At 42.1% G+C, this 24,997-nt stretch overlaps 1 protein-coding gene and 1 pseudogene across 10 annotated transcripts in view; one reads left to right on the top strand and one right to left on the bottom strand.

The window, feature by feature from the left end:
* Gbf1 (golgi brefeldin A resistant guanine nucleotide exchange factor 1) overlaps positions 1 to 24,997 on the bottom strand; it is a 153,590-nt gene that overhangs the window by 117,185 nt on the left and 11,408 nt on the right. For all 10 annotated transcript variants that reach the window (XM_052760537.1, XM_052760536.1, XM_052760533.1 and 7 more), the window contains exons 2-3: positions 23,411 to 23,516; positions 16,990 to 17,056 (exon numbers count right to left, since the gene is read on the bottom strand). In XM_052760537.1, the coding sequence (XP_052616497.1) occupies positions 16,990 to 17,056; positions 23,411 to 23,506 (163 nt within the window). In that variant the 5' untranslated portion in view covers positions 23,507 to 23,516. The remainder of the gene's footprint in view (positions 1 to 16,989; positions 17,057 to 23,410; positions 23,517 to 24,997) is intronic.
* Positions 17,201 to 20,637, top strand: LOC128094456 (mitochondrial inner membrane protease ATP23 homolog; annotated as a pseudogene).

Genomic DNA, 24,997 nt, shown 5'->3' on the forward strand with positions numbered 1-24,997 from the left:
TTTTTTTTTTGGTTTTTCGAGACAGGGTTTCTCTGTGTAGCTTTGCGCCTCTCCTGGAACTCACTTGGTAGCCCAGACTGGCCTCGAACTCACAGAGATCCGCCTGGCTCTGCCTCCCGAGTGCTGGGATTAAAGGCGTGCGCCACCACCGCCCGGCCGGTCATGGTGTTTTATCACAGCAATAGAAACCTTAACTAGGACAAATGTTAGTGGTAAATTATTGAATCAGCCAGGTGGCGGTGGCGCATGCCTTTGATCCCAGCACTTGGGAGGCAGAGCCAGGCGGATCTCTGTGAGTTCGAGGCCAGCCTGGTCTACAGAGTGAAATCCAGGACAGGCACCAAAACTACACAGAAAAACCCTGTCTCAAAAAAAAAAAAAAAAATTATTGAATCAACGTTAAATTTCTTGAACTTGATAACTATACTTAGATTAAATGAAAATATCTTTGTTCTTATGAAACATAGTATCAAGTATTTATTTCTCAAATAATTTAGAAAAATAACTTTATATACACATGTGTAGTGAGAAAGAAAACAATAAAATTAACTAGCAAAAGGGTATATAGGAGACCTCAATATTAATCTTACAGCTTTTTTGTACATTTGGAATTACTGGCTAGACATGGTGGCACAAGCCTGTTAACCCAACATTGGGAAGAATGAGGCAGGAGGACTGCTATGAGTTTAAGGCAAACCTGAGCTATAGAGTAAGTTCCAAAGGCTACAAAGCAAAACCCTGTCTCAGTAAACAAAACAAAAAATATTTAAAAACCAGATTCCCAAAACTACATATTACTATCAGACGGTCTAATAAAAATGTCCTAACATCAATTAGGTAAATGGGGGGAAATAGCCGCTGGTGTGGGAACAAGTCAACTTTCTCTTTACCTTTGGTTTTTGGAGAAAAACTCTGCTGACAAACATTTCCTTTATCTTCTTCAGCCCACACACGCAGTCCTGCTTTATGGTATGACTTGAGCCTGCAGTCCAGGACCCTGGGGTCTCCCATTGCTACAGACATAACAATTCCACTAAAGAAGGTACTATTCACTTTCTTCCCTAGGAACCTAGAGAACAAAATGAATCTTTTAAAACTCTGAAATAAGACTGATTAAGATGCTAATCTTGTGTTCACCTGGGAGAATTAATGAACCTTATTTGGATTCTGACAACAGAAGTCTATTCTCCCCCAACTCCCTGCATATTTTTTCCCTACAGTCTTCTGTCCAGGTGAGCTGAACCAAGGATTTCTCTTTCTGGGCAGAGGAAAGTAGGATCCAAAGTCATCAGGCCTGCTCATAAAATGTGTTTATCAAAGCTGGGTGGTGGTGGCGCACACCTTTAATCCCAGCACTAGGGAGGCAGAGGCAGGTGGACCTCTGTGAGTTCGAGGCCAGCCTGGTCTACAGAGTGAGTTCCAGGACAGCCAGGGCTGTTACACAGAGAAATCCTGTCTCAATAAAAATGTGTTTACCTATAGTGAGTATTAACAATGAACCATGAATGTAGATTCACATTAGAGAGAGAGAAAAGAGAAGAGAAAGAACTATCATTTAAAATCAGAATACAATAAACTACCCAGCAAATGTCAGGTTATTACCAAGGTTTTTAGGGTAAAATCCTGGATTGGTAGCCCCAACAAACTAGCCACCATCCCCAGTATACCACCTAAATAAACAAATCGAAGTGAAAAGAAAAGAGATTTATTTAAAACAGCCACATTTGGGAAAGGAACAAATAGAGCAATCCAGTGACCCCTAAGTCAGTCTTTGGGGGTACGGACAGGGAGGTTTAGATTTAAACAGGGTTTGGAGGTTTAAATGGATAATGTCCCCTGAGGTGGTATTGTGTTCCCCAAAATATTGTGCACCTTAATAAACTTATCTGGGGTCAGAGACAGAACAGCCACTAGATACAAAGGCTAGAAAATGGTGGCACTCATGCCTTTAATCCAAGCATTCCAGAGGCAGAAATCCATCTGTTCAAGGATACAGCCAAGCATGCCTTTAATCCCAGAAAGCGAGCCTTTAATCCCGGGGAGTGATGGTAGAAAGCAGAAAGGTATATAAGGCATGAGAACCAGAAACTAGAAGCATTTGGCTGGTTAAGATTTTAGGTTTTGAGCAGCAGTTCAGCTGAGAGCCATTCGGATTTGAGGACACAGAGGCTTCCAGTCTGAGGAAACAAGACCAGCTGAGAAGTTGGCCAGGTGAGGTTAGCTGTGGCTTGTTCTGTCTCTCTGATCTTCCAGAGTTCACCCCCAATAACTAGCCTCAGGTTTGATTTTATTAATAAGAACTTTTTAAGATTTCTGCTACAGTCCCCCATATACTCAGCCATCTGAATTTGGTCCCTATCATGTGGTACTGTTCTGGGATGTTTAGGAGCTGCAGCCATGCGGGAGGAAGCAAGGCACTGGAGGCATTTGGAGAGTTCAAGGCCTCACCCCAATACTAGTTCCTCTCCGCTACATGCTTCCGACTGGTGATGTGACCTTTAGCTTCCTGCCCCTGCTGCCATGCGGGCTACTTGCTACCACACCTTTGGATCCATAAGCAAAACTAAACTCTTCTAAAGCTGCTTTGGTCATGGTATCTTATCACAGCAAAAGAAAAGTGACTAATACAGAGGGCAAGGGTTATGCATAATTAAGCAGTCCTGGTCATGGTATGGTACCACCCAACACTGGCCCTTCATTGTCTTAGCTCTGGTCTGTTCTACAAGGTGATGGTCTGATAAACTTTCACAACCATGTACAATTTCTTCCTGGGAGGCAAGTTCCTCCTCTGGCTGGCATTAAGACTTCAGCCTTTACCTTCCCCTAGCATGGAACTCCTGAGAAATTTGGGTCTGTTTTAGCAGTCTTAAGAAAGGGACATACTAGCCGGGCGGTGGTAGCATATGCCTTTAATCCCAGCACTCGGGAGGCAGAGGCAGGCGGATCTTTGTGAGTTCAAGGCCAACCTGGGATACCAAGTGAGTTCCAGGAAAGGCGCAAAGCTCCATAGAGAAACCCTGTCTCCAAAAACCAAAAAAAACAAAAAGAAAGAAAGAAAGGGACATACTCAACCCGCCCCCTCCCCCTCCATTCCTCTCTCTTTTCCTCCCTCTCCCCATCCCCTACCCTCTACCCCAAACCCCCATGCTGGGGGTTGAACCCAGGACATTACACATGCTAGAACACTCTACAACTGAGCTACATCCCCAGCCCACAGTGTCTCCTCCCTTCTAAGGGCAGTTACAATGCCACAGATCTTTTTGTGAGATACACTCATTCTCCCACATCCATTCCTGCTCTTTTAGAAAGATATTAATCATAGTTTAACTGCTTTGCTACTTCACTATGTCTTGGAGTGCTTGAAAGCTCTAGGAATACTTTTCCTAAGGAAGGTATTTTCTCTGAGCAGCATTCTCTCTGAGATCTCAAGGCTACTTCTGGGTGTTTTCTCTCTGGGATGTAAAAGAAAAATGTGTAATGAGATGAATTACTGCTTATGGTAATCAATAATCCTACCCAACATGACAAGGGTTTTGGTGCTTCTATTCTCACATGAGATCCTGGCTAAAAAAATACTAAAATACCACGTTTGGTTTTTTGGTTTGGTTTGGTTTGGTTCTTGGGTTTTCAAAACAGGGTTCCTCTGAATAGCCCTGGAACCACATGTTCGTTTTTTAGCCAGAACTATTAGGTCTTAGCTGAACAAAGGGACTTTGCTCACTCTTTTAGCACCTCCACTAAATAGCTCTTAAAATCTTTGATTCGTGCCCTAAACTTGAAATTTCAGAAGCCCAAGGCTTCAGTGACTCAAATGCAAAGCTAAATTGTATTGGGAAAGCTACCGGCCGTGAATGTTAGCCTCTAATGCAGTGATAGCCCATTCAGAATGACCAATCAAAGGCCAATATAAATGGACTAATAAGACCTAAAACATCTATTGTCCAAAGCAGCTAACGAAGGTTCCATACAACTACTCATTCCTGTGGTCACAGCTGGGCAGTCAGGGCTAAGAAAGGGAGGGAGGCTGGGATTGAACAGCACCATAGCATCCCATGACCACTGCTGTTTAGAAAACACCACTGTTCTCCTGACCATCCTAGAACTTCTTTCTGCAAATCAGAGTTTACAATTTCCTGAGGTTCCATGTGGAAGTTGGACAGACTTCAAAACCCAGTGTCCCATTGTCCACAGACCCCAGAGCTTCTCAAGCCACCAGCTCACCAGACCATAAGCTTTATGAGAACGATAACTTTGCCAGTGCCTTTGAAAAGTAGACCTCTACTTGCCAGTTCAGTTTCTGACACACAGTCAGGACTCAAGAAATATGTATTGACCAGACACACACAAACACAAACTTCTGCTGAGAGTTCCTGGAGATGACATGCTGTAGTTTGTTAATACAAATGATTCTTTCTTGACCCACTAAAAGACTAAAAAAAAAAAAAAAAAAAATGGCATGTCAAATACAGTATGTCTAACTTCCAGTTTACCATTTAAAAAAGTAATAAAGTGCAAAGTACCAAGTGACTCATCAATTATAATTACATCCACAACCCTTATTATTTCCTCAAGGAAGAACATTCATTTTCACGTTCTCTAGGACTGTAATGATTTAAATGGGCTCAAATTAATCCCTGCCTGGCAAAAACTGAGTAATCCAGAAACTAAATAGAACTATTTTACTGCAAGAAAATTGATAGAGATGAAATTCAGATTTAATACCCTCCTGGTTCCCAAACTTTAAGGGGCTTTGGTACCTCACAAAAAATAGGAAGAAAATAAGAGAGTCTGGGAGCGCAGTTCAGTGGCAAGCGCTTGTCTAGCATGTCCAAGGCCTTGGGTTCTATCCCCAGCAGGAAAAAATGAAGGAAATAAACAAATAGTGAGAGGGGCATTCTGGCAACACTCTCTTGTATTCCGTGCCCAAAAAATAACACTGCAAATCCAAAACAGCGCTGGAACAAGGGTGAATCAAACTCTCTCTACCAGGCTTCCAAACTTTTTTGATTACTATCAACAGAAAGACAACTTAGACTATAACCCATCTTTCTTTTTTGGTGCACAGGTCTGTGTGTGTGTGTGTGTGTGTGTGTGTGTGTGTGTGTGTGTGTGTGTGTGTGTACACATGTGGGAGGGTGCACATGTATAGAGGTCAGAAGTTGACACTGGGGATCGATCTTCCTGGATCTCTCCTTTATTTTTTGAGACAAGGTTTTTTACTAAACCTGAAGCTTACCAACGGGCTAAACTGTTTGTCCATCACACCCCAAGAGTCCTGTCCCCACCTCCCCAGAGCTGGGATCACAGAGCCATGCCACTGTGTCGGGCTCTTTACCCGGTCCTGGGGAGCCATGCTCAGATGCTCAGACTTGCATGGCGAGCACTTTACTGCTGTGGATATCGTTCTGTATAAATAAAACACTGATTGGCCAGTGGCCAGGCAGGAAATATAGGCGGGACAAGGAGAGAGGAGAATTCTGGGAAGTGGAAGGCTGAGTCAAGGAGACACTGCCAGCTGCCACCATGACAAGCAGCATGTGAAGATGCCAGTAAGCTACGAGCCACGTGGCAAGGTATAGATTTATAGAAATGGGTTAATTTAAGATGTAAGAACAGTTAGCAAAAAGCCTGCCACGACCATACAGTTTGTAAATAATATAAGCATCTGTGTGTTTATTTTATAAGTGGGCTGTCGGACTGCCGGGGCTTGGTGGGACCCGGAGAGAAAACTACACTTTACCAAATGAGTATCTCCTTAGTCCCATAACACATGCTGTCAATGAAACAAATAATATCTACGCTTTTAATAACACATGATACACCAATAGCTTCTACTTTATCTCCCCATCAATGTTACTTGCTTTATCAGAAAGCATGATGTGCTCAAAGGAGTCATGTCAAAAGAAAAAGTAACCAGTTTGAAGATGGTTTCATTGGCCAAACAATTTAAAACCAAAGAATTAAGTATTTAACTATGCTTTTCTAGGGGAAATTGATTTATTCTCCAGTACAGAGGAGGGCAGTTGTTCATAGAGAATGTCAACTAGTAAATGCAGAAAGAATGATAGAATTAAAGAATCCTAATTCTCTGACACAGAGTGAAATGATTGGTTTAGGTACTCTTCAGTGATGCTCAGTAGGTAACAGAATGTCAGAGAAAGGGATGTTGAGATTGTCACTTCATGGATTACTTACTAATTGCAAAGAGAAAATGAACAGATCTTACAATGAAGAGATAACAGCAGGAGCACCAGAGCAAATAAACTTAACAGTAACAGCAGAACAAGCCTACACACTGGTACATGCAATAGCCTTGCATTTGGGAGAAGAGGCAGGATTAGGAATTCAAGGTCAGCCTGGCGATGGTGGCATGAGCCTTTAATCCCAGCACTGGGGAGGCAGAGTTCGAGGCCAGCCTGGTTTATAGAGTGAGATCTAGGACAGACACCAAAACTACACAGAGAAACCCTGTCTCAAAAAAACAACAACAAAAAGGAATTCAAGATCATTCTCAGTTACATAGTAAGGTGGAAGCTAGCCTGGGCTACATAAATCCCTGTTTCAAACAAACAAACACAATAGTAAAACAGATAACCTTACACAGTGTGTCTCCTGTGGTGATATATGAAATATATATGCAACCTATGAAAATATTCAGGAGACAATCTAGCACTCCAGGGGCTGAAGCAGGAGAATTTCAGTGAGATCCTGACCTGCCTAAGCTACAGGGAGGCCCTGTCTCAAAAAGACTTGCCAAAAATGTTTAACCTGAAATAAGCCTTTAGCCCTCACTTCTAGTATATAGGACTATATGGGATAGGAGAACAAGTTAAATAACTCAGGTAAACCTGGAATGTAGGCTATTCTGCAGACAAATGGTTCACTCTGTACACAAAGTCCATGTCAGGGGCTGGAGAGATGGGCCAGTGGTTAAAAGAACTTGCTGCTCTCACAGAGGACCTGGGTTCAGGTCCCAGAACCCACATGGAAGCTCACAACCAACTTTAACTCCAATCCTGGAGGATCCAGTGCCCTCAGCTGGCCTCTATGGGCATCACACACACACACACACACACACACACACACACACACACACACACACACACACACACAGATATCACCCATACATATAAAATAAATCATTTTTTTAATTTTGAAAAAATAACACCGAGCGGTGGTGGCTCACGCCTTTAATCCCAGCACTCGGGAGGCAGAGGCAGGTGGATCTCTGTGAGTTCGAGGCCAGCCTGGACTGCCAAGTGAGTTCCAGGAAAGGCGCAAAGCTACAAAGAGAACCCTGTCTCGAAAAACCAAAAAAAAAAAAGAAAGAAAAAGAAAAAATAACAACTGAGAGAGGACACACACACCATGGTACCCACACCTGTACCATACACACAACCACACTAAATGAATATAATTTTTAAAAACTTAATAAAATAAAACATAATAATTAGAAGGTGAGCTGGAAGTAGGTAAAGAACACTTGCTGCAACAACCTGAGTTTGGTCGCTGGAACCCAGGTACAGGTGAAAAGAAAACTGACTCCACAAAGTTGTCTTCCGACAACTACATGCACACAAAATAATACTAAAAGTAATCAATTAATTAAAATTGGGGAAGAGATAAGATGCCACACACCTCACTAATATGACATCATTAATTCACTAATGGGAAGCATTCTGAAAATATGACTCTAGCTCTCAGGAAGAGTCACAACATCATCTCAGTTCCCGTTTTGTTAAGCCAGTTTGGTGTCTGTTTTCTTTTTTTTTTTCCTTTATAAGATTTATTTTTGCTCCAGGTGTGGTGGCACATGCCTTTAATCCCAGCACTTGGGAGGCAGAAGCAGGCAGATCTCTGTGAGTTTGAGACCAGTCTGGTCTACAGAGTTCCAGGTAAGCCAGGGCTACACAGAGAAATCTTGTCTCGAAAAGAAAAAACAAAAAATATTTATTTTTTTATGTGTATGTATATTTTGTCTGCATGCATATATATGTGCACCACGTGCATGCCTGGTACCATGGATTCCCCAGAACTGGAGTTACAGTAGACAACTGTGAGCTGTCATTTGGGTGTTGGGAACTGAATTCTAGAGGAGCAGCCAGTACTCCTAACCACTGAGCCATTTCTCTAGCCCCAGGTGCCTGTTGTGGGGTATTTGTACACTGGGTGTATATACAGTACTGTGATTGGTTTAATATGAGCCGGCCGGTGGTGGCGCACGCCTTTAATCCCAGCACTGGGAAGCAGAGCCAGACGGATCTCTGTGAGTTTGAGGCCAGCCTGGGCTACCAAGTGAGTTCCAGGAAAGGCGCAAAGCTACACAGAGAAACCCTGTCTCGAAAAACCAAAAATAAATAAATAAATAAATAAAGAGCTGAATGGTCAAAGCTAAGCAGGAGGTATGGGTGGGATTTCCAGGGAGAGAAAGGTAGAGAAGGAGGATTCGAGGAGCAGGAAAAGCCAAGAGACACAGAGAGGAAATAAAAGGTGCAAGATGGAAGAGAGGTAATGCCACATGATAAAATGTAGATTAATATAAGTGGGTTAATTTATTTTAGTTATAATTTAGTTACAAATATATATTTAGTTAAAGTATTTAGTTTATTTATGTTATAAGAGCTAGTTAGGAACAAGCCTAAGCTATCGGCCAAGCTTTCATAATTAATAAGAAGTCTCCATGTCTTTATTTGAGAGCTTGCTGGCAGGACAGAAAAAGACTCGTTACAGGTGCCAGTTTTCTTAAATCTGTTGTTTACTCAAAGAAAATGAATCTTCATATGGAATGAGGTGTTTTTTTTTTTCCAGGCTTTTTTTTTTCTGCCAATTAATTATTTTACTTAAAAACAAAAATAACTAATAGAAAAATCTTACCAAAATCAGGGAGATCTTATTTGTTCCTATTTTTAAGGACTTTTCCCAATCCAAGGCCAATTCTAGATAACACTGAAATCCTTTTGACTCTTTACCTCTGTAATCAATGTCCCCATTCACCCTTCCCCTCCCGTTCTTAAGCTGCTTTCTGGGATACGGGATATAAGGAAGCAGCTGCATGGGTGACTACAGAAAGGTCTTCCTCCTACACAACATCTGGCCCTGCCTTTCCACCAAATCCAATGCCGATTTATTGCCCTCTGATGTACACTCACTCCATTATGCTACTTCCAAAATACCCACAGTTCACACTAGGCTAGAAACTTGAAGCAATAATGTGAATTATTCCACAAACTGACAAGTAATTGCTCAATAAGCGTGGAACAAGGAAAGGTCAGTTGTGTTCTGCGCACATGTGGCAGCCCTTCATGACTTGGCCTACAGTGGTAGCAGTGTTAACACAAGGCTGGTGTTCCAGAAGAGATGAGCAGTGAGAAGCCAGCCAGCAGGCATCCAGGTCCATCTTGTCCATCTAGGTCCATGGAAAGGTTGTACAACAAACAGAACCGGGTAATAGCTGTCTGTTGACTTTCTGAGGCAAAACTGAGAACAAGGTAGTCAGAGCTCCCTACCTACCACAAGCTTCTAAGATGATCTGAGCTGAAGGGCTCTAATTTGTATTTTGCTATATGGCCTTTTGGCTAAGATCAAGTGTAGTATTTTGCTATATATCTAACTCTTCTAATGGCTATCAGGAGAAAAAAAAGTATTCATTCTTTCCATAAACATACCCTATAGTATACTATTTCATAAACTGAAGTGGTCAATTACGGACCTATGAACATGAGGCAGGTAGAGAGGGGGAGGGCTAAAACAAACTCTTCACTATCTTTCCTCCTTAAAACTACATACTGATTGGATTTCAAACATTTGGCTTTCTCTGAAATCCTTTTGGCATTTGCCCTGAGTTTGAGTGGGTGTGGAAGAAAGTGAATCTGCCTGCCTCCTTGTTAAAAACGAAGGAGCAGCTGGCTTTCCCTCTTTTCACTCAACTGATTGCTGACACAGCAAGTTGGGCATATGCCCAGGGAGACGGCTCAGGCCTCAAGAGATAGATGTGCTAAAGAGGACAGAGGCAATGAAAGCAGCCCCGGGACTCTGACACCTGACACAGATCGTCCTGCTACAATGCCTACCAACTACGCTACAAAGTACTCAGGTACCTTTGCCTCTGTTTCTGAGAACTAAGATATTAACAATGCATTATTACTGTTGTTGTTAACCTCTTTATAATAGAGGAAAACATGCATTCCTACCAGTCAGACTTGATTCTGACTGCTACGTGAGTCAAGAGCTGTACCCACAAGAAGCAAGACTATATAGGGCTCTCTTCTCTCCCCTCCTCTCCTCCCTGTGAGACAGGGTCTCACTATGAATCTATCCTTTCCTGGAACTCACTGTATAAACCAGGCTGGCCTCAAACTCATGATCCACCTGCTTCAGCCTCCTCTGTTAGAGCAGGCATACCCAGCTCTCTTCTCAGGAGTTTGATTCATTCCCTTACACTCGCCCTTACGTGTGTCCACGTTCATGTGTACGTGAGTTTCTGCTGTAGTGCACAGGCACACGGAGGCCTAAAGTCACTAGCGGTGTCATCTAGTGTTCCCCACCTCGTTTGGTTTTTTTTTTTTCTGAGACAGGATTTCACTGTGTTCTGTAGCCCTAGCTGTCCTCGAACTCACAGAGATCCACCTGCCTCTGCCTCCCAAGTGCTGGGATTAAAGGCGTGCACCACCACAGCCTGGCTATAGCCACCTTATTTTTGAGACAGTGTCTCATATCCTTTTTTAACAAGGTCTCATTTTGTTATCTAATCATGCTCTGAACTGCTGAGCTTCAGCAATCCTGCCTCTACCTCCCAAACAGCTGGAACTATAGGCATTATGCCCAGATAGCAAGCCATAGTCTAACATGTTCATCAATTTTATGTTATGTGTGTGTGTACATATATAAATATATATGGTCTTATGTTCTATTATAAACCAAGAAAGTAAAAAAGGGGTACAGGAAGTCATACATTTGTCCAACTTTACCCTTCCAATATTCAGCCTTTTATATAAATTTGTCTGCCAAACTTGGTTCTTTAATTTCTTCTAAAGAAAAACAAAGTAGTTTTCTGTTATACCTTGGACAATTCAAAAGTTCAATTCTAGCCATGCCTTTAATCTCAGCACTCAGAAGACAAAAGTAGGCAGACATCTATGAGTTCCAAGCTAGCCTGGTCTACATAGTGAATTCCATCAACCAGGGCTACATAGTGAGACCCTACCTTAAAACAAAACAAAAAGTTCACTTCAGTCCCAAGTGAAACAAAGTCAATGCCTCACTTATCACTCTTCATATGCTGGTTAATGATATATGACTTATTCTGCTATTCCCCAAACTATAGACACCTGAAGAAAAAAAATGAGTCTAGACATGCAATCAACATAGGAAATAAATCGAGCAACTTTTCGTATAATGTAGTCAATCATTTTCCTGACAATTACTCCTAAAATCTCTTTTCCCTATACCTCTCTCCTCTTCCAAATGAAACCTGAGGTAGAGCATTCTTGAACTGTTTTTTTTCTACCTAGGCAGCTATTTCTAAGATGCCTAGGCCAGACAGGTGTTAAGTCATAGTTCCTCCCCGGTTGGCATCCAGACTGTTTAAATGTTCTCTGAAACCTCTGGAGGGTAGATGTACTCAAACCTCCTAGCTGAGATTCTGAATTCAAAAAGCTTGAGACAGACTGTACCCTACAGGTGTGTTTGTCCAAGATAAACTATATTTAAATAAACTCCTAACACATTCACTTTCTCCAGGCACCTGCTTCTCCCTCTTAAATTCAAGTATGTTAGTTCCTGCTATCCCAGTTAGCTCAGTAAAGAAATATCCTATCCCCAAGAAATATTCTATGCAATCCACTGATGCTTCTGGAAACATCTAAGTTTTGGCCATAATAGCTTTACATGAGGAAACCAAATTGAAAAACACAATTTTTGTTCATTCTCCTTGACTTGTTACTCAAAGAAACAAGAAAAGATGGCAGCAAGCTGGACACAAGCCTAGCCTGTGCTAAATAGTAATACCAAGTCAAAGGAGAGAGAGGAGGAGGGAAATCCAGTGGCAGCAAACTCTTCTCCTTCCCCATTGTCCTTTCCGTGCCTGATAAGGAGCACATGGAATAGAGCAGAGACCACAGCAGCTCACAGTGGTCAGAGCCATTGGTCTAACACCAGCAGGTACAAGAACACATGTGGCTCTCACTCTTTTGCACTCTCTTTCTATTATTATAGACTCAATGCCTAAGTGCCTAAGGAAAATGCCCGGCTCATAGCAGATATTCAGGAAATGCTAGCAAGAAGCAACCCAATAACTCAGGAAAAGAAAGAATCCAAATCTCAGAGAATGAATAAGAAAAGGTTCAGGGGCTGGAGAGATGGCTCAGAGGTTAAGAGCACTGACTGCTCTTCCAGAGGTCCTGAGTTCAATTCCCAGCAACCACATGGTGGCTCACAACCATCTATAATGAGATCTGGTGCCCTCTTCTGGCCTGCAGGCATACATGTAGGCAGAACACAGTATACATAATAAATAAATAAATCTTTGCCGGGCGGTGGTGGCGCATGCCTTTAATCCCAGCACTCAGGAGGCAGAGGCAGGCGGATCTCTGTGAGTTCAAGGCCAGCCTGGTCTCCGAAGTGAGTTCCAGGAAAGGCACAAAGCTACACAGAGAAACCCTGTCTCGAAAAACCAAAAAAAAGAAAAAGTTCAGAAAACTAAAATAATTCCATGTTGTTTATACTGGCCTCCCTAGTCTGATAATCTGATAATCAAAACAGCACATAAGTCCTAAAAAGACCTGGAACTAACTCCAAGCGCGCGCGCGCGCACACACACACACACACACACACACACACACACACACACACACGGGTGGGAGTGAGAATGTACACATAAAACTAAAAAAAAGAAAGTCTTCCTCAAGCCTGGCCCTGAAGGCTATAATGCCATTAAGAGATGGTCCCAGATGGGCACAGTAGCAAACACCTATAATCCCATCTCTTGGGAGGTAGAGGTAAGAGAATTCCAATTCTGAAGCCAGTCTGAGCTATATAGTAAGACTTTGTCAAAGTAAACAAGCAAATAAAATAAAAACAAGGCTGGAGCCAGGCAGTGGTGGCACACGCCTTTAGTCCCAGCACTCGGGAGGCAGAGGCAGGCAGATCTCTCTAAGTTCGAGGCCAGCCTGGGCTACAGAGTTCCAGGAAAGGCGCAAAGCTACACAGAGAAACCCTGTCTCGGAAGAAAAAAAAAAAAAGGCTGGGATGTAGCTCAGTGGTAGAGTATTTGCCTAGCATGTACAAGGATATGGATACAATCCCCAGGATCCCCACAAAAAAAAAATTCTTTAAGAAATTTTGTTGTGATAGTTTTAGAATATTTCTTTCTGCTGTAAATCCAAGATTTTTCTAGCAAAGAATCCCTTTATACAAATATATGTGCACACACATGAAAACATATACATATATGGAGGACGTGCTTAAAGATCAAGGACTTGCAAAGGCTTATCTAGTCTGGCAAAAAATTAACCAAAGACGACAGACCATGTCAGTTAGACACATTCTTCTCAATGGTCATCTTTATCAGACCTAAAACCAAGACCACTATCAGGAACCCTGACATCTGACCTTCCTTTTTATGCTCCCATTCCATGCCACACATGTTACCACAGGGTCTAGCCATGAGGTTGGACATAACTCTAGTGTTTTGCCAGAGCCCCATAAGATCACTAGAAGAGTGAAAGAAACTGTATCATTGGAATCTAAAGCTACAGCAGGGTTTGGGCAGATACAAAGGACACTCGGGGACAGAAGGGCCACTACCCACTCCCACAGTGGCTCTTTTGCCCCTAAGTCCAGGATACCCCCAGCCCTGCAGGCAGCACAGAGTTAACTACCCACCCGTTCGGAGAAGCACAAAGGTACATCACTGCAACATGTCTAACATTTACATTGCCTCTCTCTGCTCATTAAACAGGTTTTGGTTAAATAATGAACAAACTGTATTACAGACTCCGATGAGAATTCCAAAATTATAAATCAACTGGGAAAGCCCAAAGGAGCAGACAGACAGGGAGGGGGGGAGAAGGATAATATTGACTAATATAAAGGGCGCAGCTTGACAGTGGATATTCCTGCCACACCTGAGCAAACACACTCTGTGGGGGGAGGGGAAAGAGAGCAAGAGAGGGGAGATGGGACAAGACAGCCTGAAATTTGCATCCGGAAAAGATTAAAAGGGATTCTTTGGGGATAGAGAAAATACATAATATATATTACTATAAATGCAAAACTGTACTAAAAGCTAACTCAAATGTCAAAGATTACAGCTTGAATAAATTTAAATATAAAAGCCATGTGCTTCCTTGAGTTAATGAGAGAGACATAAAAGGACAAAGTGGCCAAGAGGCTGCCTTATGCTGCCTTTGCTGGGCAATGGGTCCAAAGTTCAGCCATGACTACACCCAAAGGCTTCCCTTCAGAGTTCTGGGCCCTAAGAAATGGGAATTCATTAATTTTGTAGCTTACATGTGATTTTTTTTTTTTTGCTTTTCGAGACAGGGTTTTGCTGTGCAGCTTTGGAGTCTGTCCTGGAACTTGTTCTCTAGACCAGGCTGGCCTCAAACTCACAGAGACCTGCCTGCCTCTGCTTCCTGAGTGCTAGGATTAAAAGCATGAGCCCGGTCATATTTGATTTTTTTTAATGAACTATAAAGCTAGGTTGCAGTGGTGCACACCCATAGTCCCAGCTACTCAGGAGATTAACAAACGTATTACTTGAGTCCAGAAACTCAAAGCAAGCCTGGGCAGCACAGCAAACCCTGACTTAACCTTAAAGAAAAACACTTTTTGAGCTACAATTCACATACCATAAAATTTATCATTGTAAAGTATACAACTCAGTAGTTTCTAATATACTTTCAAAGTTGTACAACCATAAAACATTTGCTCACTCCCAAAGAAACTCCTCACAGAAACCACACATCTGTTCTAACTCCTTCAGAAGAACCCAGAAAGGATCTAAGAACCTTAATGACTGAGGAGGACAATCAAGTCCCCCTCACCAACACTTTTCTCGTCAAAGTAACAATATACAAATTCTGTACTGGGAAAACTTTGGGCCAGGATTGGTAGCAGATGCCTGTAATGTTGGCACTTAAGGATGTACATGTTAGTACCGGGAGAACTCATGTTAACCACTGCCCATTGATTTTTCTAACTAGTTCTTTTTGGTTTATTTGGTTGTTTGCCACTAGGGGTTGAACCCAGGGACTTGGGAATTTGAGGCAAGTGCATCACCATCGAGCTGTATCCCTGACCCATTTGTGTATTCTTTTGTTTTGAGATAGGGTCTCACTAAGTTGCCCAGGCTGGCCTTGAACTCATTCTATAGCCTAGACATGTCTTAAACTTTCAATCCTCCTGCCTCAGGCTCCTATATTGAGACTGCAGGTCTGTACTATGTCTAGGTTGTTTATTTGCTTGCTTGCTTCTTTAAGACAGGACCTCAGTTTGTAGGCCAGACTTTCCTGGAAGTCAGTAGATACAAAAAGTACCTTATATGGTTCATGTAAGGACAATAAGGAAAAACATCTCAATACCTATGTGGTGGTGTTATTTACTATGTGGCCCAGGTTTGCTCAAATTCATGACACTCCGTCTCATCCTGAGTGCTTGGGTTACAGGTGTAAGCCACCAGATTTGGCTTATAAACTAAGAATTTAAAGCCTTCTCAATTAAATGAGATTTGTTCCTTTATAGATAACTTCAGTCCATGTTTGGGAAAATAACTAAGGAATGTTCTCCAAACTTTCTCCTGTGTTTCTCATAAAATGAGGAATTTCTTTCATTTATTGTTTGTTTAATTTGTTGAAGTCTAAGTATTGTTCAATTATGGGCTGAGATATACCACTACCTAACAGCATTCCAAGGCTATATTACAAGAGTCCTTTAGAATCAAGACAGGAATACAGCTCTGAGGCATTCCCTTTTAGTCTATATTGCCTTAAAAAAAAACACAAGGGGAAAATAAAAACAATAAATAACAAAAAACACATAGGTATTGACTTTCCTCCCATTACCCTCTTCTCCCCCGACACACTAAAAAGCACTTGGTATATATACACAGTCCCTCGAAGTAAATGTACCACAGCAATGTACGACATGGGAAAGAACACTAAAGCAGGTGTCAGAGCCTAAAATGTACTCGATTCCACCTGAGAATTAGCTAAATCATTGTAGGTGTATTGTTTGTTTTCATCTTTCTGTCTTGTTATTTGAGATAGGATCTCATGTAGCTCAGGCTGGCCTAAAACTGATATATAGCTAAAGGATAATTTTGAATTTCTGAACCTCTTGGCTCCTCCTCCCAAGACCTGAGATTACAGACAAGGCGCATGTCACCACACCCAGTTTTATGGGGGGTTAGGGATTGAATCTAGGGTTTATTCATGGGAAATAACCACTTTGCAAACTGAGCTATATCACCAGGCCTTCAGGTAAATCCCTTTAGACTCTCTGGACTTCACTTTCTTTCATAAAAAGGGGACAGTATGCATGCCTCTTTCACGCATTTCTGTAAAAGTTAACAAGGATAATAAATATGGAAGTGGCTTTGAAAATTCTAAATGTGAGTAATACATAAGTTAATTTGATTAGGAAAATAAAAGGACAAAGGACTCTGAGAACACAAGAATATTGCAAGCAGTGAAATAGAGACTAGCAAGCTTTATTTATCCATGAGCCAAATCTGACTTGCACACTTCTTAAAAAAGAAAATATGTACTTCTCCTGTACATCTTACCTATGACTAGTGAGCTCCATGAACAGAGCTTAGCATCCACAGAGCTGCATACAGCCTACAAAGCCTCAGCTGTTTACTAGATGATCTTTTGTTTTCATTTACTTGCCCTCTATGATCCTTTGTATGAAACTGTCTATCCCTGCAGTAAATCGAATACTTGCATTTCTTACTAGGCCAGGTAACTCTGTCTACACGTGGAGCCTTACCTGCTACGCTGTTTAAGACCTCCTTTAGATGACTGAAACTGTGCAGCAGAGGATCCCGTTCTTCATCCTGGAGAATCATAGGTCAAGAAAAAAAATAGTAACTATTCCAAAAGAGAAAAGAGAAAATGAAAGATCAAGACCTTTTCTCTAAATCTAACCAGAAAATTGAATGTTTTTCTTCTGAGGAAAAAAAAAAACAAAAACCTTAGCCATGGCTCCTCACTCCGCTATTTCAGACACTGTGAGCTTACCTAAAGTAGGTTCTTCAAAGCTAATCTATAACCCGGTTTCTTTTATTCTTTCTAAGATTTTTTTACTCCCTTTTCTTTATTTTGTGTGCATGTGCAGGCCATGGTCCACACACTAGGGTGAGAGGACAACTTGTGGACTCAGTTCTCTTCCTCCACCTAGGGATCACTAGGGATCACTCTCTAGTCATCAGGGTTGGGGGCAGGTGCCTGCCCACTGAGCCATCTTTCTGGCCTCAACCCTGTTTCTCCTGTGAATCACAGCCCATATGGAAGTCACACAACTGAATATGGGGGGAGGTCTTGAAAGTTTGGCAACAGTAAAATGTCCCTGAATACAGACAATAAGCATGCCTGAAACACATCAGCTCAGATTTCAAACTGGCATGTTTTATGAGCTACAGTACTTTTGCTGTACATACAAAGGTTTCTGCTCTTCTAGAAACATAACGTAAGTTTAGTTATGGAAAAAAGATTTTTAAACATTTTTCTACTGTCATTCCTCAGCATGTAAGTATCACATTAGTATGTCTTTGTATTATATTATGTTAGAATGTTTGGTTTTAAAAATTGCTGCTTGTGTTACTGACAAGGTCCTTTAAAAAAATTATGAAATGAATCTTGGCTTACGACTACAAAAGAGAAAAAAAGACTACAAAAGAATTTCTAACAATTATGCAAAACAGCTTTGTCAGAATTAAAAATTATAAAGTCAGCTGCTCGGTGGTGGCGCATGCCTTTAATCCCAGCACTCAGGAGGCAGAGGCAGGTGGATCTCTGTGAGTTCAAGGTCAGCCTGGGCTACAGAAAGAGTTCTAGGACAGCCAAGGCTCCACAGAGAAACCCTATCTCGAAAAACAAAAATTATAAAATCAAATCAAAATAGCCATCAACTCTGAAAAACAGGGACAGTGCTCTACATCCTGCAGTACCAAATACTAAAGCCATGATTAATTCTTTATGTAAGAATAAATAAGTACATCTACCTCATTAGTATGTAAATCTGCTTTCATTGTTAATAAATGGTAAGACTATGTACATATCAAAGAATGTTTTTAAAACATTTGTTTGTGTGTGTAAATGTGTGGGTATTCACATGTCTTGATATGTGTACATGTGTGGACACTCCCATGCCTTGATGTGTGTACATGTGTGGGCACTCCCATGCCTTGATGTGTGTACATGTGTGGGCACTCACATGCCTTGATGTGTGTACATGTGTGGGCACTCACATGCCTTGATTGAAGTGTGAAAGTCAAAGGAGAGCTCACAGGAGTTGCTTCTCTCCTTCCACGACATTCTGGGGACCAAGCTTGGGTCATCAGCCTTGGTGGCAGGCACCTCCACCCTCTAAGTCATCTCAGCGACTCCCAAAGAATTATTTTTAAATAAATTTTTTTATGATTTATTATCAGTAAATGTTTTATTTGTATGCCTATTTTACATACCTAGATGCCCCAGGGTATATAAAATTTCTCAAACAAAAAGAGATCGATAGTGAAAAAAGTGCCCAATGACATCATTTATTTAAGTATGTATGTATAGGAACCCAAATGTCTCTACTTTTATTTCATATGTACACATGATACAGATATATATTAGAACTTTCTAACTTGGCAAGAATAAATAAACTATTTGGTAAGTATGTTTGAAATGTTCTCATGCTTACTCAAAAGCACTGGTTAAGGGGCTGGGGAATGGCTTAGCAGGTAAAGTACTAGTTAGAAAGCACTAAACTTGTTTTTATCATCGCGCTGAAATTTGTTCACACAATTCTACATACATACATACATACATACATATATACATACATACATACATACGTGTATATATACACACATATACACAGAGCAACAAGCAGCTAACTTTAAAGCTATGTGTGAGGGGGAAGAGTAAAGAAACTGGATAAGAGAGAAAAAGCCCAGAGGCATCTGGGAGAGTCCAGAGCAGAGAGAAAAGAGAAATAGACTGGACATGGCCAGGGATAGGGTAGCTGGAGAATGGGAGGGAATAGTGGAGAGAGCAACAGAGCTTGAGAAAGCAGGGCGGAGACAAATACTGTGGATTATAAGGAGGAAGAGGAGCTGGCGGGGGGGGGGGGGGGGGGGGGCCTCAACTGGGAACAATAACAACAACAAAAAACATATCACAAGTTCCTGAAGAATGCTGGCTTTTATCTACTGGCTAGAAAACCTTCTATAGGCCAACTTGAACCCATTTATGGACCTAACAGTAACAATGAAGCTTCTTTTTTTCTTTTTTTGTTTTTCTTTTTCCAGACAGGGTTTCTCTGTGTAGCTTTGCGCCTGTCCTGGAACTCACTCTGTAGCCCCAGACTGGCCTCGAACTCATCGAGATCCGCCTGGCTCTATTCATCTGATTGGCAAGCTATGAGCTGCTCTGTACGAGAAGCTTGCAGACTCCATTGCACAGATTATCATCCCCAGCCATACTCTATGTATCAGCAATAACTAAACTAATTTGAATGACTTTGCTAACCAACTATAGCCCTAGGAAATTAGAAGTCTTCATGATGTTTCTAGCGTACTAAAGTAGTCCCAAATATCAACTTTACTTATAAAAGAACTAGAGAGATAGTACAGCAGCAGAGTCTAATTCCTAACAACTATATCTAGCTGCTCATAACTACCTGTAACTCCAGCTCTAGAAGAGCTGACACCTAGATTCTGCAGGCATGCTTGCGCGCAGTGGTGCGCGCGCGCACACACACACACACACACACACAAACACAAATAAATAAATAATAGATTTATAAAAATGAGGCAGGGAAGGGAACGAGCCAGAGGAGGCGACGAGGCCGGCAAGGCCTGCAGGCCGCATAGCTGGAGCTCCCGGGCAGTGGTGGGCCAGGCCCCGGGGCGGGGGAGCCACTGCTACAGCCACGCGACTCCGGACTCCGGCCAGGGCTCGCCCCGAGCCGCCCGACGCTGGCCCACGGGAATCCCCAGCAGGGCTTCCTCTCCAGCCTCTTCAGCCGGGGCAGAGTTGCCCTCTCATGCTCCTGAAGACGCTAGAGACAAACCCATATGTCAAACTTCTACTTGATGCTAAGAAACACTTAGGTTGTACTATTGACCAAGGGAGGCACTTTTCTTGCGAAGACTGTGATGGAAATGTCAGTGGCAGATTTGATGCTTCGAAGTCCCAGATTGTTTTGTGCCAGAATAATATCCAAAATGAGGCCCACATGAGCAGAGTCATCACCCACAAGCTCATTCACGCCTTCGATCATTGTCGGGCTCATGTCCACTGGTTTACCAACGTCAGACATTTGGCCTGCTCGGAGATTCAAGCTGCTGGCCTCAGTGGAGACTGTTCACTACGTACTAAGTTTGAAGCCCTGTCTAAATAAACGAATGTAATGGGTTTCATTATGGCATTTTCATATATATGTCATTCTACTTTGTTCTTGTTCACTACCCCCGCTGCCTTCTCCTACCCTCCCAGCCTTTGTAGCTGGTTCTCCACTCCCCTCTTCTTTTCTTTGTTTTGTTTTATCTGTCCTGTATAACATGTGTATGTATACATCACATGCACATGTGGAGGTCAGAGGACAACTTTATGGAATTGGTTCTCTCCTTCCATTTCTATGTAGGTTTCAGAGATCAAACTCAGGTTATCAGGATTTCAAAGCAAACACATAACACACCAAGCCATCTTACCAGCCACTGGTTTTATGGTTATTTTTTTTTCTTCTTCACTTTCATTTAGTACATATATCCAGTGTGTGTATATATACATGTTCACAGACATATGGAGGCCTGATGTTAATACTAGGCATCTACCTCCGTCACACCGGATCTTATCCTCAGAGGCAGAGCTCTCAGTCAACACCAGAGCTCACTGATATGGCTACTCTCACTAGCTAGCTTGCTCCAGGTATCCCTATCTCTGCCTTCCAAGGCTTGAATTGCAGGCCTTACCCTCTCAGCCACTTCACCAGTCCTGGACAGCCACTAATCCTTTATATGGGTTTTGGGGATCCAAACTCTAGGCCTTTTGCTTGTGCAGGAAGTGTTTTAACTGCTGGACTATCTCCCTAGCCCCTGCCCTTTTTTTTTTTTTTTTTTTTTTTTTTTGGTTTTTCGAGACAGGGTTTCTCTGTGTAGCTTTGTGCCTTTCCTGGAACTCATTTGGTAGCCCAGGCTGGCCTCGAATTCACAGAGATACGCCTGGCTCTGCCTCCCAAGTGCTGGGATTAAAGGCGTGCGCCACCACCGCCCGGCTGCCCCTGCCCTTTTAAGACTTATTTTTATTCATGTGTATGTCTACATGAGTATATGCTACAGGCCACAGGAAAATAGTATAAGAACTCAGCTGGTTATGGCAAAGCCACTAACTGAAGGGATCAAGGAATTCCTCCAGAGGAAGCCAAATTCCAGGGAGCTTTTGGTGTTACTTGGCTTGTTATATATCAGCTGTCTTGTGTTATGAAAATCATGTGTGCCTTCATAGTTTTCCCAATTGATTTTTCCCTAAGAAGTGCTAACAGTGTGGACTGATCACTCTGGACATACACATTCCAGGTATTTGGAGAACAGCCTCAGGAAAGGCTTCCTTCCCCCAGCCCATCCGTTTCTCCCTTTTCAGCACCGGAATCAGATATCTTCCTTAGCCACTTTCAAGGACTAACAGGAATAACAGTCCAGACCACCACATGCTAGTCTCCTGATTTAAGGTAAATTCCACAAGGAGACACCACCTAGGTCAGGTGGACCTTAAGTAAAAGCTTTACACAATTTAGCTCGGACCTCCTTTCTTACAGCCTTAATAACTTTATAGACCCCTAACTCCTTACCTAACCACTTCTCAGAATGTAGACTGAGCCCACAGATCCCCTTTCTCATATACTAACCGGGCATTAGCACTCAGTTGACCTCTTCTTTTACCACTCCCATTTTGGATTGTAAAAGAAAGCCTGGTGCTCACTACCTGAGGAAAATTCTTATCTGCCTTTATGACCCCATAGAATTCAAGCCTGGTGACCTTGCTCAGCCAGAGGATTGCTATTGCTTGGGTTTATAACTGGATTCATGAGAGACTTAGAGGGAACAGAGAGAATAAGGAGACGGAGAAGAGAAAGGAGAATGGAAGAACTAGATGGGTAATAACTGGAGAGGAACAAACTGAGATGGGGAAGAACTAGATTGAAGGGCTAGAAGAGAGGACTAGAGGAACGAGATGGAAGGTGAGGAAGAGCCAGATGAGGAAGAACAAGATGAGAGAGAAGGAGATGGGAGAGGAGCTGATATGGGAAAGAACTAGATGGATGAGAACCTCAAAGGGGCAGAACTAAGATGAAGGAATTAAGATAGAACCTAGAGGGGACAGCAGACAAATGTAGAGAAATCAGGCAAGAAAAGAACTAAAAATGAGAGCAGAATAGAAGTTTGTAGAGACAGAATTGACACAGAATAATAAAGTGTATGGACTAAGGAGTTTCGTGTACATAGATTCATTTCCTTTCATCAAAGATTAATTATCAGCTGGTTGTAGATTCTTCCCGGATCCTGGGAGGATACTATCGAGGGGCTAGACCCCCATAGTCTCCGATAAGTAGACAGCATATGTGTGCAGGGACCCAAGGAGGCTAGAAGAGGATAGGTGATCACAGGACAGTTGTGAGTTGCCCAACAAGAGTGCTGTGAAACAAACTTGATCCACTGGAAGGTTAGCAAGTATTCTGAACTGGTGAGCCATTTCCAGCCCCAAGTCCTGTTCCCTCCACCACCACCACTACCACCACCACCACCACCACCACCACCACCACCACCACCACCCCTTTTTTTTTTTGTTTGGTTTTTGAGACAGGATCACAAGTAGCCCAGGTTAGTTTTGAACTCAGTATGTACCAAAGCTAGCCTTGAACATATGATCCTTTTTCTTCTACCTCCCACGGGCTAGGATTATAGGAATACACCACCACACTGAGCCAGCTCCCTGTTCTGCTTTCCTATCACATGTATTCTATTGTTCTTTTTTCTCTCTCCTCCTCCTATGAGGACCTATCCCTTTACCTTTTACATCACCTTTCTTCTTTCATCACATACACGCACACACGCACACACTCTCTTAGTTGATTGCTGTTTTAACCAAAGATGAGATCCTTAAAATAACTCAGTGACCAGAATGTCTGCCCATTCCCCACTTACCAGTGGTATATGGGTGCTCCATCGTGCATTTCGTTTGATGGCACCAACAACAATGTTAATTTCTCCTTGAATGATGTAAATATTCTTGTCCACCATCCTGACAAACCTACCAGAACAGCAGAAAAGATTGGTTAATATCTTTTCCCTTTAGGGTTTTTTGCTTGTTAAGTTGGTTGGTTTTTGTTGTTGTTGTTGTTTTGGGGTTTTATTTTGAGACAGGGTTCCTCTGTGTAGCCTTGGCTGTCCTAGAACTCACTCTGTAGACCAGACTGGCCTTGAACTCAGAGATTTGCCTGCCTTTGCCTCCCAAGTGCTGGAACTAAAGGTATATACCACAATGCCTTGCTTTTCCCTTTTATTTTATGTATATGAATGCTCAGCCTGCGTGTACATCTGTGCACCATGTACATACCCAGGACCAGCATAGGCCAGAAGATCCTCTACGCCTGGAGTTACATGAGCCACCATTTGGGTGCTAGGAATTGAACATGGGTCCTCTAGAAGAGCAACAGTTTTTTAACCACTGAGTCATCTCTCCAGCCCCAAGATGGGGATTATTAAAATAGCTAGCCATGGATGGTGGCACATACCTGTAATCCCACCTACTAGAAAGGCTGAGGCAGAAGGATTGAAATTGCAAGGTCTGCCTAGGCAACTTATCAAGCCCCTATCTCAAAATAAAAAATTTAAGAAAGGGGTGGGAGGGGTTGGGGATTTAGCTCAGTGGTAGAGTGCTTGCCTAGCAAGCACAAGGCCCTGGGTTCGGTCCTCAGCTCTGAAAACAACAACAAAAAAAAAAAAAAAAAAAAAAAGAAAGAAAGAAAGGGGTGGGAATGTAGCTTAGTGATAGAACATTTGCCTAACGTTCATGAGGAATGTTAATTAATAATCTAGAGTTCCAGGAAAGGCGCAAAGCTACACAGAGAAACCCTGTCTCGAAAAAAAAAAACCAAAAAAAAAAAATAAAAATAAAAATAAAAAAATAATCTAGCACTATCAATTAATTAATTAATTAATTAGGTCACCCAAAACATACTCATGATTAGCCTAACAATGTGAGAAATGTCATTTGACTTTCTAGTACCAAGATTTTTCACCTATAATACTAAGATTAAATCCATCTTTAATAATGAATCTAACTACCTGAAAACTAACTGTCCTAAAAGTCTCTGGAAGGTCCAAGTAGTTCAAGATACAACTCCAAATTCAACAATGCAGCAGAGTGTGATAGTGTAAACCGTTAAACCCAACACTCTGAAAACAGAGAAAAACTGGGTCTCTGTAAATTCAGAGGCAGCCCAATCCACATAGTGAATTTCACGCCAGCCTGGGATACATGAGATTTTGTTTCAAAAAACAAAAAAATTAAAAAAAAAATTTTTTTGAGACAGAGTCTCAGTATGTAGACCAGGCAGGCCTTGAACTCACAGAAATGCCTGCCTCTGCCTCCTGGGTGCAGGGATTAAAGCTGTGTGCCACAAAAGAACAAACATTTCTTTAAAATAAGCAAAAGAAATAAAATAATGAAGGTTACTAAGAAGAACAGTTTTAGCCACTGTGGTGGTGTGTGCCTTTAATCCCAGAACT

This window comes from Peromyscus californicus, unplaced genomic scaffold, assembly GCF_007827085.1.
Source record: "Peromyscus californicus insignis strain IS unplaced genomic scaffold, ASM782708v3 Scaffold_4__1_contigs__length_199733344, whole genome shotgun sequence".
Classification (NCBI taxonomy): Eukaryota; Metazoa; Chordata; class Mammalia; order Rodentia; family Cricetidae; genus Peromyscus; species Peromyscus californicus.